At 43.0% G+C, this 14589-nt stretch overlaps 1 protein-coding gene across 2 annotated transcripts in view; it reads left to right on the top strand.

Annotated features, from left to right (window-relative positions):
• PIGN (phosphatidylinositol glycan anchor biosynthesis class N) overlaps nucleotides 1-14589 on the top strand; it is a 138617-nt gene that overhangs the window by 107750 nt on the left and 16278 nt on the right. For both annotated transcript variants that reach the window (XM_053243843.1, XM_053243844.1), the window contains exons 27-28: nucleotides 6292-6334; nucleotides 10091-10143. In XM_053243843.1, coding sequence (XP_053099818.1) covers nucleotides 6292-6334; nucleotides 10091-10143 — 96 coding nt within the window. The remainder of the gene's footprint in view (nucleotides 1-6291; nucleotides 6335-10090; nucleotides 10144-14589) is intronic.

The following is a 14589-nucleotide window of genomic DNA, read 5'->3' as shown; positions in this document are numbered from 1 at the left end:
GTAATGACAGTTGGGGTGGTGGGAGATCACACACATGCCCCTTTCCTCCATTACATGCCTAAAGAAATGGGTGAGGCAAGCACTTCCTGTAGTGGAACATTCGTGCAGATGCCCTTATCGTGCAACTCTTTCTCCTCAAATTTAAAGCAGAGAAAGGTGGGAAGACTGCATAAATCAGGCTTTTATATATACAGGCCTCCTTGTGGGGAGTCCTCATCACATATGCTTTACATGTTTAGTGGAGAGGGGTGTATTCCTGCTTTCCCAACAGACAATACTTGTCACTGCCAAGTAAAGTGTCTGAACTGAGTCAGAGATCTGATATTTACTGCAGGCCATCAAAGCTATCACACTTCATATTGCCTAAACAACTTGGCTTTCTCTGTTTTCCATATGCTGTACCAGAGCATACATCTAATCTATGCAAAGAAAAGGCTGAGGTTAGAACAGTCTTACATTTTAATGAAAAGGTTAGCTGCTATTGCGGCTGCTAATGAGCCTGAGTGTGATGTAAACTTATGAACAATGAAGATTCTTGAGGGTCATTTCCAGTAGTTATTTGGTTGATAGATACATATATTTATCTCTCTGCGGTATCAGTGCTGAATGTTTTTCAAGGATGTGCTGGGATCCAGTTGGGCATCTGCTTTCCAAAGACAAAGAAGCTTGTAAATTAATCTGCAGGAACTGCATTTGTCACATTTTTAAATGAACATGTAAAGTATAGTTAATTTACCAAGGTGATGCTCAAATAATAAGACCAAATTCTTCTTCTCCCAGAGGGAAATAATTTGTTAGAAACCATTGTGATCATTTTGCTCAGTTCTATGGTATAGCACGTTTTAATGAAATTTCACACTGTAACCAATACCATTCTTATAATTATAATTCTTATGAATTAAATTATTATAGTTAATGACCCATCTCATCTTCCTGCTAGTAGATCAGCTGTTTGCAGCATGATTTCAATGCAATTCACTACAAAACCAGTCATTAGCGTTTTAGAACAGTGTTCATGTGGCCTAATATTTTAATCACTTAATGAAAAGATAAAGATAATGAAGAAGTCTTTAGCCATATTCCACTTCACTTGCTCACAGGCCATTTCATTTGCTGAAATCTGCTGTTCTGAACACAAAATGGTCTTGTGCACTAAAGACTTGTCTAAATAGTTTCTTGTGCCTCAGGGCTAAGTGAAAATCCAGCGCTCAACCGTTCAGGAAACTGGTGGAGTCTTATCACTGAATGGTGTTTGCTAAAGGGAAACTGCCTTTTTGGCCTGGAATCAATAAAAACAACCTTCTGGTACAGCCACTGAGAACCATCTTAGAGTTCATGAGGGATATGAGAGATGTGAATGGGAATTTGGTTCAGGGGCTCAGCCCCAGAAACTGTAGGCTGGAGATAGAAAACATGCAAAATAATAAAAAGAAGGCCTCTGAGTATGTGCATGCTGCTACTTACTTTATTCACACATTTGGATTGACTTTTCCACTAAGGAGCTCAGAGCAATGTAATTGGGATTCCTCCCTTCCACAGCCTTATCCTCACAATCCTGCTATGCCAAGAGGCAGTGTCCGGTAGGGATGTGTACAAACTGTTTGTGCACTCCCGGGAGAGCAGGGTGTGTGTGTGTTGCTTTAAGGAACAGTGAAGGCACTGCCTACCCCACCCCACCGGGTTTCCCCCAGCAGCACTCTCCAAAACAGTGGGTGCGCTGGGCTGCAGTGTTCCTGCTTGCGCCCCGATCACGTGGCGACACTGATTGGGGAGCAAGGAGGAACACTGCAGCCCAGCATCATTTTGGAGAGCGCTGGCAGGGGAAACCCGGTGGGACAGGGGCTGAAAGGTAGGCAGCACCTTTCCTGTCCCTTAAAGCAACCCCCCCGCCGCCCTTCGAACCAGTTCAAACTCCAGCTGATCGAATTGGTTTGGCGCTCCATGAAGGAAGCGCCGAACCAGTTTGTGCACATCACTAACGACTGACCCAGGGTCACCCAATGAGCTTCATGGCTGAAGAAGGATTTGGACCACGCCCCCCTGGTCTACCTGCAACATTCTGTCCTCTACACTACCATGACTTTTTGTGTTCATTTCCTGCAACACTCACTAACATGCTCTGCACCCCCCACCTGGAATTAGTACGCATGGATTACAGGCACACCACTGGTCTGAGTTTTTCCACACTAGGGCACTGTGGAGGCATTGCTTTTCCACAGTTATCTGGATGCAGAATTATGCAAAACAGTTATTCCACAAAGCCCTTATTTTGGTTCTGTATTATTCAGCAATGCCTGGTCTTATGGCCAAGATCCTTCTGTAAGGTTTACTAAGTTCCATTCAGCAAAGGCCCTTTCCAATGCTATATGAAAGCCTCCTCTTTCAGGTACAGCTGAAAGTATATGAAAGTGTCTTCTTTCAGGTACAGCTGGTTTCACTGCTTCCCTGTTCAGCACAGTTATAGCATTAGTGCTGATTAGTGGTATGCAGAAAGTTTTGACACTGGAACATTCAGACTCAAAACAGGCCATTTTATTCACTTTATTTTATTGATTGATTGATTTGATTTCTATACCACCCTTCCAAAAATGGCTCAGGGTGGTTTAAATTAAAACAAAACAATTAAAATCAATTAAGAGTTTAAAAAAGAGACTATAAACCACCATAAAACAATTAACAATTAAAACATTCAACACAGTTTTAAAACCCTGGAAAACCAGGCTACAGCAGTTTAAAAACATTTTCAACAATTTAAAAACCCTGGAAGGCCAGGCCAAACTGATAGGTCTTAAGGGCTCTCCTGAAGGCCAATAATGAATTCAAATAACAGATTTCTGCAGGGAGTGCATTCCACAGCCCTCTGAGTCACCACCAGATGTACTGGTGGTAACTGGAGACAGACCTCCTCAGATGACCTTAATGTGCGGTGGGGGTTCATGCAGAAGAAGGCGCTCTCTAAGGTAACCTGGACCTAAGCTGTTCAGGGCTTTAAAGGTAATAACCAGCACTTTGTATTTTGCCCGGAAACATATTGTCAACCAGGACAATTGTTTCAAAACAGGGATAATATGGTCTCTCCGGGTTGCCCCAGAGACCAATCTGGCTGCCACATTTTGAACTAACTGAAGCTTCTGAACTACGTACAAAGGCAGCCCCACATAGAGTTCATTGCAATAGTCAAGCCTGGAGGTTACCAGCTGGTGCACCACTGTTTTGAGGTCATCCTCTTCAAGGAATGGGTGGAGCTGTCGAATCAGCCAAAGCTGATAGAACACTCCTGGCTATAGCCTCCACCTGAGATACCAGGGTGAGGCCTGGGTCCAGGAGTACTCCCAAGCTGTGTACCTGCTCCTTCTGGGAGAGTGTAACCCCATTCAGCACAGGAAGATCTGACTCATCCCTCAGATTCTGAATCCCTACAATGAACACCTCCATCTTGCTTGGATTCAGTTTCAATTTGTTATCCCTCATCCAGCCAATTACTGCCTATAGGCAGGCCTTTAGGGAATGAATGCCATTTCCTGATGATGCAGATGAAAAGGAGAAGTAGATTTGCATGTCATCATACTGATAACACCAAGCACCAAGCCTCCTGATGAACTCACCCAGCAGTTTCATGTAGATATTAAAAAACACTGGTGACAGAATGGAGCCCTGAGAGACTCCATATAACAGCTCCCGTGTTGAGGAGCAACTGTCACCAAGCTCCACCATCTGGAATCTACCTGAGAAAAAGGAACGGAACCACTGCAAAGCAGCACCCCCTATCCTCAACTCCACGAGACGATCCAGAAGGATACCATGGTTGATGGTATCAAATGCTGCTGAGAGATCCAAAAGAACCAGCAGAGTCACACTCCCTCTGTTGATTCCCCAGTAGAGGCCATGCATTAGGCCAACTCAAGGCTGTCTCAACCAAGTAGCCAGCTCTAAAGCCAGTTTGAAATGGGTCTAGACAGTTGGTTTCCTCCAAAACCGCCTGGAGCTGGTCGGCCACCACCCTTTCAATCACCTGCCCAACCAAGGGATTTAGAAGTTGGCCTATAATTATCCATCGCTAAGGGCTCCAGGGGAGCCTTCTTAAGAAGCGGTCTAATCATTGCCTCCTCCAAACCTGGAGGCACCCTACCCTCCCTCAGAAATGCATTTATGATATTAACTAGGCCACCTCCAACAATCTCCCTGCTAGACAGAAGCAGCCAAGTCAGGCAAGGATCCAGAGAACAAGTGGTAGGCTGTATCGCCCCAAGCAGCTTGTCCACATCCTCAGGAGTCACAGATTGAAACTGATCCAACCTAATACTGCAGGAGGGATTGCTTTACACCTCCTTCATAGACCCTGCAGAAATAGTGGAGTCCGTTAGCCCGAATACAGGAGATTTTGAGTGTTTCGAGCTCAGAACAAAACAACTCCATTTTGACTTAAATGTTTCAGTGTTTCAAACACCATTTTGGAGGCCTGTTTTTCCCTTGCTGATTAGTTTTCTGGCACTCACTTCTGAGATTGGCTTGTGATCTCCTTGCTTTTTGGTTGGCTTGTTATCATACAAATCAAGTGTTGTCATGGGCAACTGTGCCTCCATTGGCTGGGAGGAGGGAGTGGGGAACTCAAAAGGAGGGAATTTTGAAACATATTCAGAGAGGGACTGGGAGGCAGAGAGACTCCTTATGTCTCTCTTGAAGAACATACACCAGCTGATTAACTATGATTTATCCCTTGAATAGCCTCCCTGAGAAATATGAATGGTTTCTTCTTTTTTTGTGGGGGTTAATTATGTATCCCCTCTCTTTATTTTCCGATTCCTTTCTTTGTTGTTGGTAACAAAATAATGCTATTTTGCTATTAAAATACAAAATGAAAACATAAGAGGGAAATGGTAATTAAAGCTTCCCTCCCTCCCTCTACAGGAAAATAAATATAAGTGCAATTCAGGGAGGCTATTTGAGGGGCAAATCAGAAGCTGTTTGGCCAGCTAATTTGCCAGCTGCACCCAATAGAAAAATAGCTGAACCTGCAAAGTGGAAGTGTTCAGATTCAATCACAGGAGCCCCAAAAGGCCATAACATATCATTGTCTACACTGAAAAAAGTGTCCCTGCTGTTCTGCTCTTTTTTTTTTTTTTAAAGAGAGAGAGTTGGATTTTCTGAGCTCTTAAAAAAAATGTAAACAGCCCACCCTGCACTGAGCATGGGGGTGGACTAGAAGACCTCCAAGGTCTCTTCCAGCTCTTATCATGGTTCTTATAATTCTATGATTCTGAAACATGGGATAACAACCAAGGGTCAGTATGGCAATTTCAAATTGGTCTGCTAATCCTGACAGTAGTGCTTTTTTAGGCGTGTGCACAAAACTGGTTTGCCCGGTTTGGCCCCGAACAAGAACCCCGGCTCAGCTCAAGTTCGAGCCGGTTCGGGGTTCCAAACAACAAAAAATAATAACTTATTTTAGCTTACTAGCAGGTTTGGCAGCCTCCAGGGGGTACTGCTGTGGCCTCAGGGGGGTATCCGGAGTTTCCCCTTCCCCTGGTCTTCTATGGATCAGTTTGGCCTGTTTTCGGGCTGTTTGGGTTCTCTCAGTGGTTGCAGTGGCCGTTTTGGAGACTGTCACACCTGTGCCCTGGCCATTTGCATACCTGCTGGTATCCTGTTACTATGCTTAGAGCCCCGAACCGGCCCTGAACTGACATGGGGAGTTCAGCTCGAGGTTGAGCTGAACCAGGCCCAGTCCTGGTTCGATGGCGAACTGGCTCGACCTTGAGCTGGTTCGCACATCCCTAGTGCTTTTAGCCACAGTATGGACATTTAATCATTTTGCAGTGCAGAATTTGGCACTGGCTGCAGAATTCAGGATCTTCAAATGTTTTGCTTTCTTTTTGTAAAGCAAGCTTCTAGTTTGGAGACCTGAGGGGAGGCTAAGCAACATTTCCATTAATCAGTGGAATTGCCTTGCAGGGCTTTTCTCTGTTTCATGAGTAGCAGAAATTATGTAAACATAAATAACTTTCAGGAAATTGGCTGCATTTATAAAATTTAAACAAGACCCAAAATTCAGCTTCCTTTGGTGCAGATCCCCCCCACCGCCGCCCTCCCTTGTTAGGGCAAAGTATGCATAGCCCAGGTAATGTAATGCATTTTACTAAGAAAACAGATCAAAGGAGAACTGCACTGTACCACTGGATTACATTTTGTCATGTTCTTGGAATTCTGTGAAGCTTTGTTGTTGCACTGTTGAACTATGAATTATGGCTTTCCTCTGACACACTGTCTCTCTCTCTCTCTCTCTTCCCCCAGGCTTTTTCTCATTGTTCTTGTGATTTCAGACATTATGGCTTTGGTAAGCTACTGTTGGACATTCTGTACGAATAAGATCAAAACCCAGAGAGCTCTGCTAATTCAATCAAGAGATATCTGAATTAGTTTCAGACTTCAAAGTTTCTAGAACTAGGGCAGGGAGTTGACTCAAAATCCTGCATAAATTGCAGATAGAAATCCCGCCCCCACTTCCACCATCCTTTGTACATGATCTAATGAATGCATCAGAAGACCCATTGTCTGTATTACTCCAGTTTTTACTGTGCTATTTTTAAGTTAGCAATGCTAAGTTTTCATATATTGCATACTGAATGTTAAACCTTTGAGTGAAAGGGAATGCCTGATATACCTGGGTGCCTAGTTTAATCTTTCATCCTTTGCTTCCCTGCCTTCAAAACAAAGAAAAATATGTCATGGGCTGCCTTCGTTTTTCAAAAGATATGTCAGAATCATCAAGCGAGTATGGGACAGTGGGAAGGGAGACGCACACGAGGAGGGATGAATGATGCTTTTTGTGTACACAGTGGAAGTAAGGAGCCTGCCGCAGCATCCGCCCTGCAAAGTCAGGAGCAAAAATTATTACAGTCAAAATGGCGTTTTAAAAAATGAAAAATGTCATGCTAATCCCCCCTCCCCAAGCTTATTCATTGACTGTCATGTATTTACACATCTGATCTGGCTTGAAGGGATGTATCCTCAAAGCAGTAAGGAAAGGGGTTATATTCTTTGTATTCTCGCTTCCCACATCCCTTATTCTTCCCTGAGGACTTACTTGAAGTGACAACACCTTCTGCTATCATTATGTCACATCATGGAGAGACTGCCATAGAAGAAATGTATCTAATGTTAGGGACATCTGAGTCTGTTGTAATTTTAATTATAAGCTAGTCACAAATATAGCATACAATCATCTGTGGTTCTTTTGGGTTACAGTCCAGAATGTCTGCTCTTTCAATCATAAGCACACACACACACACACACACAGAGCTTGGATGCATGACAATTGTTTGATTAAAATTAGTTTAGGTAATTCCATGTCTAGGAGAAAACATTTTACAAGCCGCAAATTATATATGACTAATTCAAGGTAATTACCTCTGCATGTGTCGCTAGTTCAGGAGGTATTTATTTAACTGTTTTGTCAAGGAGATTAACATTTGGTAGTTAGATAATAAAGAGAGTAACATTTGGTAGTTAGATACACACCAAGGGCCCTGTTGAGACTCCAGAATTCCTTCATTTAGTAGTAGTAACTTTTTTTCAGTCATCAACCAGAACAGAATCATCAACAAGCGAGCGGCACTTACATACTATGTAACAGTATTTAGCCACTGAATTAGTAAACTTAGAGCTAAAATTAGACAGTAAAAGATTTAGATAGAATTCATCTGGGTGACCAGGATATGTCTTCAACCAAGGAAGAATAAAATTAATACGAATATCCTTATGGAGGTCACAATTTAAAACAACATGATCAGTAGTCTCCACAGCACCTGCACCACAAGGGCTTCCTTCATGTAATGGTTAATGGTATCTTCCCTTGGAGTTTGTGGTGTATAAGTTCTTTGTAACGGGTATAAATAGTTTATTGTTCTACCCATTGTGGTGTTTTCGTGCCCCGCTATATTTATGTTGTAAATTGCCTTGAGCATTCTGAGACTGAAAAGGCGTTATTGAGACTCCCCCCCTCCCCAGCCACAGAGTTCTCTCTGCCAACCAGCAACTGGACAGTCACTGCTACCTCACCTAGTGGTATTAATGCTTATTAAGGCTGTGCATCGTATCAAGTCAGTAATCTGAGCCAATTTGATGCCTTACTAAACAATTTTTAATCAGATATGATCTGATGAAGAATTTGTCCGAGAAAAGATACAATTCAGTACAGCACTATCATATGTTGTATCAAACTGTATCAATGGGGGAGCTTACCTGAATCTGAATAGTAGGCTTCTTTCTATCTTCCAACTGGAAATCAGTTGCCTTCTATGTTGCGGCAGCACTTTAAAATGCTACCCCCCCCACTCCGCCAACTGGCCCACAATGCAGCAGGGAAGGAAGTAACATCACATAACATCACATCCTTTCCTCAGCGCATAACTGTCTGTGTGTGGGCGGCACTCTCTTTAACTATAGAGGCTGACCATCCCCTCCCTCTCAGTAATACACATTGGGGAAAGAACGCAACATGCGACATTGCTTCCTTCTGCAGTGCATTGTGGACCAGTTGCCAGCAGTGTTTCCCCCTAATAGGGATTCCCAGATGTGGTTGACTACAACTCCCATAATCCCCAGGCAAAAGCTATTGCAGTAGGGGATTCTGGGACTTGTAGTCAACAACATCTGGGAATCCCTGTTAGAGGGAACACTGGTTGCCAGGGAGAAAAGCACTATTTTAAAGTGCCACTGCTGTGGCTGCCCATAAGGAAGCCAGATTCCAGTTAGAAGGAAGCCCAGATTCAGGTAAGCCCCCACCCCCACAAATGACTGATCTGATTATTGGCTTGAATCACTGCATCTCCCTGTGCATTATTAGCATGGTGCAAATTAATTATATTGGATCAGAACCAGTACTAATAATTTGCTCAGTGCAAAACATACAGCTTATGCATTTAGGGTCTCCTCCAAAGGAGGATCAGAAAGCACACCAGACCTTGGGCAGCTCTGAGGGCCAGATTTAGAATCTTTGTCAGCATGGAACAGAGAAGCAGGAACTGGGCAATGCAATATCAAAACATTTCTCCAGCAAAGTCTGAAAACAGACTGCAGGTTTTTATAGCTGCTGTCTAGTTAGGGTGAATTGGTCTTGGCCCTTTTCTTGGAAACATTCCATGTCTTAAAGGGACTTTGCCCAATTTTTTGAGCAGTGCTCCAGCAATGCTGCGGCCCTCTCTGCTAAGTCCGATAGGTCCTCAGGGGACTCCTTTGAGTCAGATGATGAAGGCAGGGTTATGACATCATGGTAGGGGTGCTGGCTTTTGTCTTCCTGGTGAGGGGGTCCCAGTGACACAGGGTCATCTGTGGTCTGGATCTTAGGTTGTTTCTATCCTGTCTTAAGTTCTGAACTTTCTGCCTCATGTGGTGGCCCTGAATCTGGGACATGACAGCTGATAGCTTCAGTAATGATGCCATGTTAGTGTATATTCCTGAATTGGAAGGAGTCCATCTTGCAAAAAAACTACCCAGAAGGACAAACTAGATGTTATGAAGGAAACATGAGTGCCACCAAAATGGGCAAACCTGTGTCACCTTGATAACATCTAGTAAAAGATTCTCCCCACCTCTGCAAGCAGTGGTCAATCAAGTGAGATGAGGAAGCAGAGTGTGATCACGTTGAGCATTGTCTTTTACTAGTCATAACTACATTAACACAGGGAGGAAACTCAGGATAGCTGCCCTCAGCAGCAGTCACACATTCCTTATAACATATAGTCTGATAATTGAGCAGGAATTTGCGCGTAGATCTCTTCTGTTCAGATCCATCATCCTGGTGATTGTTATTCAGTTAAACATTTTCCAGTTAATCCTGATCTAGTTTTATTTCAAGCAGCCTGAAATATGGTTTTGAGACTTGCAATTCTTATTGGGAAATTTCATTCATTCATTCATTTTGTATACCTCCCTTCCAAAGGTGTCTCAGGGCAGTTTACATTAAAATAAAAATAAATTTAAACCAGATTAAAATTAAAACTAGATATTATTAAAAGTGAGGCTAAAAAGATGGGTCTTTAAATGATTGTTTACTGAAAAAGTTTTGTTTTTCCCTCCCTTTCCTCCCTAGCACTTCTTCTTTCTGGTTAAGGATTATGGAAGCTGGCTGGATATTGGAACAAGGTATAAGGCTTTGGTTGTTTCACCCTCACTATTTAAATGTTATCTTTAAAACATGTGTCACTTACTAGCTCAAAGGTTTAGCTGAAAGTAGATATTTCTCTTCAGCAAAATGTGATCTTGATAAATAATGCTTATCCTCTGTGTAGCATTTTTTGAGGGTGCAGAATGTTTCATGTGCATTACCTTGATGTCATCCTTACAGCAAACCTGCAAGGTAAATAAGTATTAGTATTCCCCTGTTGGAGCTTGGCCTGAGAGAAAGTGGGTTGCCCAAGGCCACCAGTACATTCATGACGGAGGCAAGGTTTAAACCTGGGACGGAGGTCCTGGTTTGCAGTTCAGCCTTTTAGCCACTGCAAGACATGAGCTATTTATTTACTGCATATTTGTACTGCCTATCTGATAATGCACTCAATGCAGTTCACAGTTTAAAATAGCGGCTTACAATTTAATATGTGATATAAAATACTGGACAAAGAGGACAGTGATGGAAGAGAAGGAAGTTCAGGCCCCATGGCCACCACAGGAGATAGTTCTAGAAGGGGATGAACCAAACAGCAACTGGTCCTAAGCTGCCAGTCCGATGGGGACTCAATGTCTCACGTCTTCCTCTGAGACAAATGCTTGAGTGCCATTTCTGCCATATCACTTCCTCATCTGCAAATTTTAAAAATCACTTATTTACCCTTGTGCCCTACTTCACTGAGTTGCTAAATAGGTGACTATTTATAATAGCTATGAAGTCTTTTGCCTGCTGCCCCAATTGACCTCTTTCAGCATTTTTAATTTCCCATGAGTCCCCTTCAGTCCCTTTTTTATATGTGTGAGTCACTTTTTCACAGTTCCATGGAAATGGGGTTTTCTAAAATAAAGGAGCTGGTTGTTCTCCACGCCCTTAAAAAAAAATTGGTTTCAGTCCTGGCTGACACAAAATCTAGTTATCCAAATATGTAAAACCAGGGAAGATAGGTTTCATGATAGGATTTGACATTTGCATTCAGTCTGGGGAAAATAAGGCATCAACATGGACTTGCACATTCTGCAAGCATGGAATTTGATATTCCCTACCACCTAATGGTGCAGCGGGGAAATTACTTGACTAGCAAGCCAGAGGTTGCCGGTTCGAATCCCTGCTGGTATGTTTCCCAGACTATAGGAAACACCTTTATCAGGCAGCAGTGATATAGGAAGATGCTAAAAGGCATCATCTCATACTGCGTGGGAGATGGCTTTGGTAAACCCCTCCTGCATTCTACCAAAGACAACTACAGGGCTTTGTGGTCACCAGGAGTCGACACCGGCTCGATGGCACACTTTACCTTTACCTTACTATTGTTCTTTAGCACCTTCAACCAACACTGGCTTCTTCACTTGTCCCAAGGGATGCTTGATCCCAAAGGAGACGTCCACAGCTTTTGCATCTTCAGCGATCATTTGTTTGTATGAAGTGGATGGAGTATAGTATGTCTAGGAAGCATCTGCTTCCCAACCACTTCTAAATTGCTTGTTATTTGGCAATTACTTTGCAGCACATCCTTTGACTGCGTAGCAACTACACAACAGTTCCTCAGTAGTTTGGACCAGTTTCCTCAAACAGTTTTCCTAAAAGTGCTGTAGAATTATTTTATCCCATGAAGCCATTTCAAAGAATTATTCTCTCAGTCCAGAAAACAATAGTTTAATAGAAAAAAATAGAAAGCTTTTTCCGTGCAACAGTTTTGTTTGGGGACTGGAAGACGATTAGTATTTCTTAACTGAAAAAGGCTGCTGATAATATTTCTGTTGGATTTTCCAGAACTGCTGCTGTTCTCGCCACTTCCTTACTATATTTTATACAGCATATTGTTGTGGGATTTATATACACAATCTATTTCTGCATTTAACTGGCCTGCTTTGCAGAGACCGTTGATTATATAATTCCATAACTTATTACTAATCAAATTTATTTATTTTTATAAACTTCTATACTGCTTTTCAGTAAGTTTTTCCAAGACAGTTTGCAAATAAAAAGCAATAAAACAGTATTTGATGGCCAGACTAAAATACACATGAGTAGTCACATTGAAATTAATAGGACAAGTTGGTCATGACCAACTTGTTCCATTAATTTCATTGGAACTACTCATGAGTAATTTAGTCTGGATGTCAGCCAAAACCATTGGAAAAATAAATGCACAATAAACCATCTACAATCAGTGAATCAACAGAACAAAAATAACAGCACAATAATGCCTCAGCATCAAGTATTAAAATTTCCTCCAATGTTTGAAAATATATCAACATAGGCACCAGGTGAATCTTATTTATTTATTTATTTATTTATTTATTTATTCGATTTTTATACCGCCCTTCCAAAATGGCTTAGGGGATATATCTCCCTGGGGATATAATGCCATCAGCAGAATGCAGCAACTGAGAATTCCCTCTCCTCAGTCACCAGCTGTCTTTCCTCAGATGGGGCACCTGGATGATGTTTGGCGTGCACAGGCAATGATCTCCAATGATGATTGCAGTGCACGGGCAGGTTGATGTGAATGGAGGTGTTATTTCAGGTATCTGGATCCCTTATCAACCCCACTGGATTGCGCTCAAAAACAGATTAGGAGCTAGGGCAGCTCTTTAAGGACCAGCAAGATGTGTTCCAAACCAGAAGCAATCCTAGTGGCAAAATATTGATTATTTCCTCTAAGGCACTGATCTTCACTACTTTTCAAGTGGGAGCCACTTTGGCAAAATTAAAACTAACCCCAAAACCTTCAATGTGAGAGCCATTCCCACTATGCTGAACTCCACACAGCACTGCACTTTTCTCAGTACTGGGAGGACCCTTTAAGAGCGACAGAGCCCTCTCTTAAGAGCTCTAGGAGGAAAGCATTGGGAAGGGCTATATTTCCCAGCACTCTTTGTGTGTGCCTTTCAAAAAAGGTGCAGGAGCTCAAGAGGGCTCTGTTTCCCTTAAAGGGAGCCCCGGTAAGGAGCAAATTGCAGCACTGCATGTTAAGAATGGTCACCCACATGGTGCCAGGGGGACTGTGCAGCTTTGGCCAAAGCTTCACACAGGCCCAATAAACCATTAGTCAGGGAGCTGTACTTAAAGTTGATGGGAGTCGCCATTGGCCCCCAGGCCGTACAGTAGAGAATACTACACCAAGCAATAAGCTCTCATCTGCCTCTTCAGAGTTAAGGGCAGTAATAAACATGGGACTCCTACCACAAACACCAGCCCTATAGCCATCTATCCTCCTCTTTTATGTGTAGTTAAACATACCTGTCCTCTGACTTCACCATGCTGTGTCCCTGTCCCTGCCAACATCAGTCACTGTTATGGAGTGTGGGTGGGAAATTGTGCAGTGTGCAGCACTATGAAGTCGGAATATGCATAAGTCTTGCTACACATTCTGGGAAAGGGAGAGGGGAAATCAGCACAGGGCTGCCACTAGCTGCGATGATCCCTTGTTGATTGCAATGTGCAGTTCTGCATTTAATCTCTTACACGATGCTTTCATCTAAACCAGGGATTCTCAGCGTTGGGTCTCCAGATGTTATTGGACTTCAGTTCCCATAATCCCTAGCCCCAGTGACCTTTGGCTGGGGATTATGGGAGCTGAAGTCCAATAATGTCTGGAGACCTAACGTTGAGAATCCCTGATCTAAACTAATTCTAATTCAGATTGTTTGAACATGCCAGATTGTGTGTGGTCATCGTGTTACAAACACTTGCTGGGATTGCCCAGACATGGTTCAGGGCTTCACTGAAAACTACACATTTTGTAGTTGCACAGATAGTAAGCCCTAGGTCAAAATTTGCACCTGCTGCCCATAAATCCTTGCCCAGCAAGGATTCGGTGGCAGGAAAAGTCTAAAAAGCACTCTTGAGAGTAGGGTAGGAATCCTCAAACATTGTTTTTACCAGGTGCCCAGCCCTGCCACATGGTGGGCGTGAAGTATGGGGTTATGAGCAAACCTCAAGCCCTGAGAAGCAGTTGCTGGGAAAAGAAGTGGCCAGTAACAGCCTGCCTGAGGGTGAGAAGCACAGGGCCTGAAAAAAGAGTGAGCAGGAGAGGCCACAACCCTCTAAAAAGGGAGGTGTTACATACCATACATTAATCTCTACCCCTTTAAATCTCTGAAGTTTCAGCCAGGCCTCTTCAATATTTGAAGGGGGACAAAAGAGTGGCCTTGTGTTTGCTGGGCAGTTTTATTAATTCTTATGGTAGCCCCTCCCTGTCCTCGTAAATGGAAGGGACTGCAGCAGCCTGCTCACCACCTCCAGGACACACAGTGATTATTTGTGGGTTTCACTAAAACCTCTCAGCCAGCGCATCAGAGTTCTTACAGGATGATGATGGCTCAGAGACAACAAAACTTTAAATAATAGAAGTACTTTCAGAAATTGCTCTAGATCTGCAGTTGCAGTTTGGGAAGGTTTAGACCAGGCCTGCTCAA

This window comes from Hemicordylus capensis, chromosome 4 (assembly GCF_027244095.1).
Source record: "Hemicordylus capensis ecotype Gifberg chromosome 4, rHemCap1.1.pri, whole genome shotgun sequence".
NCBI classification, from domain to species: Eukaryota; Metazoa; Chordata; class Lepidosauria; order Squamata; family Cordylidae; genus Hemicordylus; species Hemicordylus capensis.
Note: the sequence above shows the minus strand (reverse complement) of the source record. Positions and strands in the feature narration are given on the sequence as shown.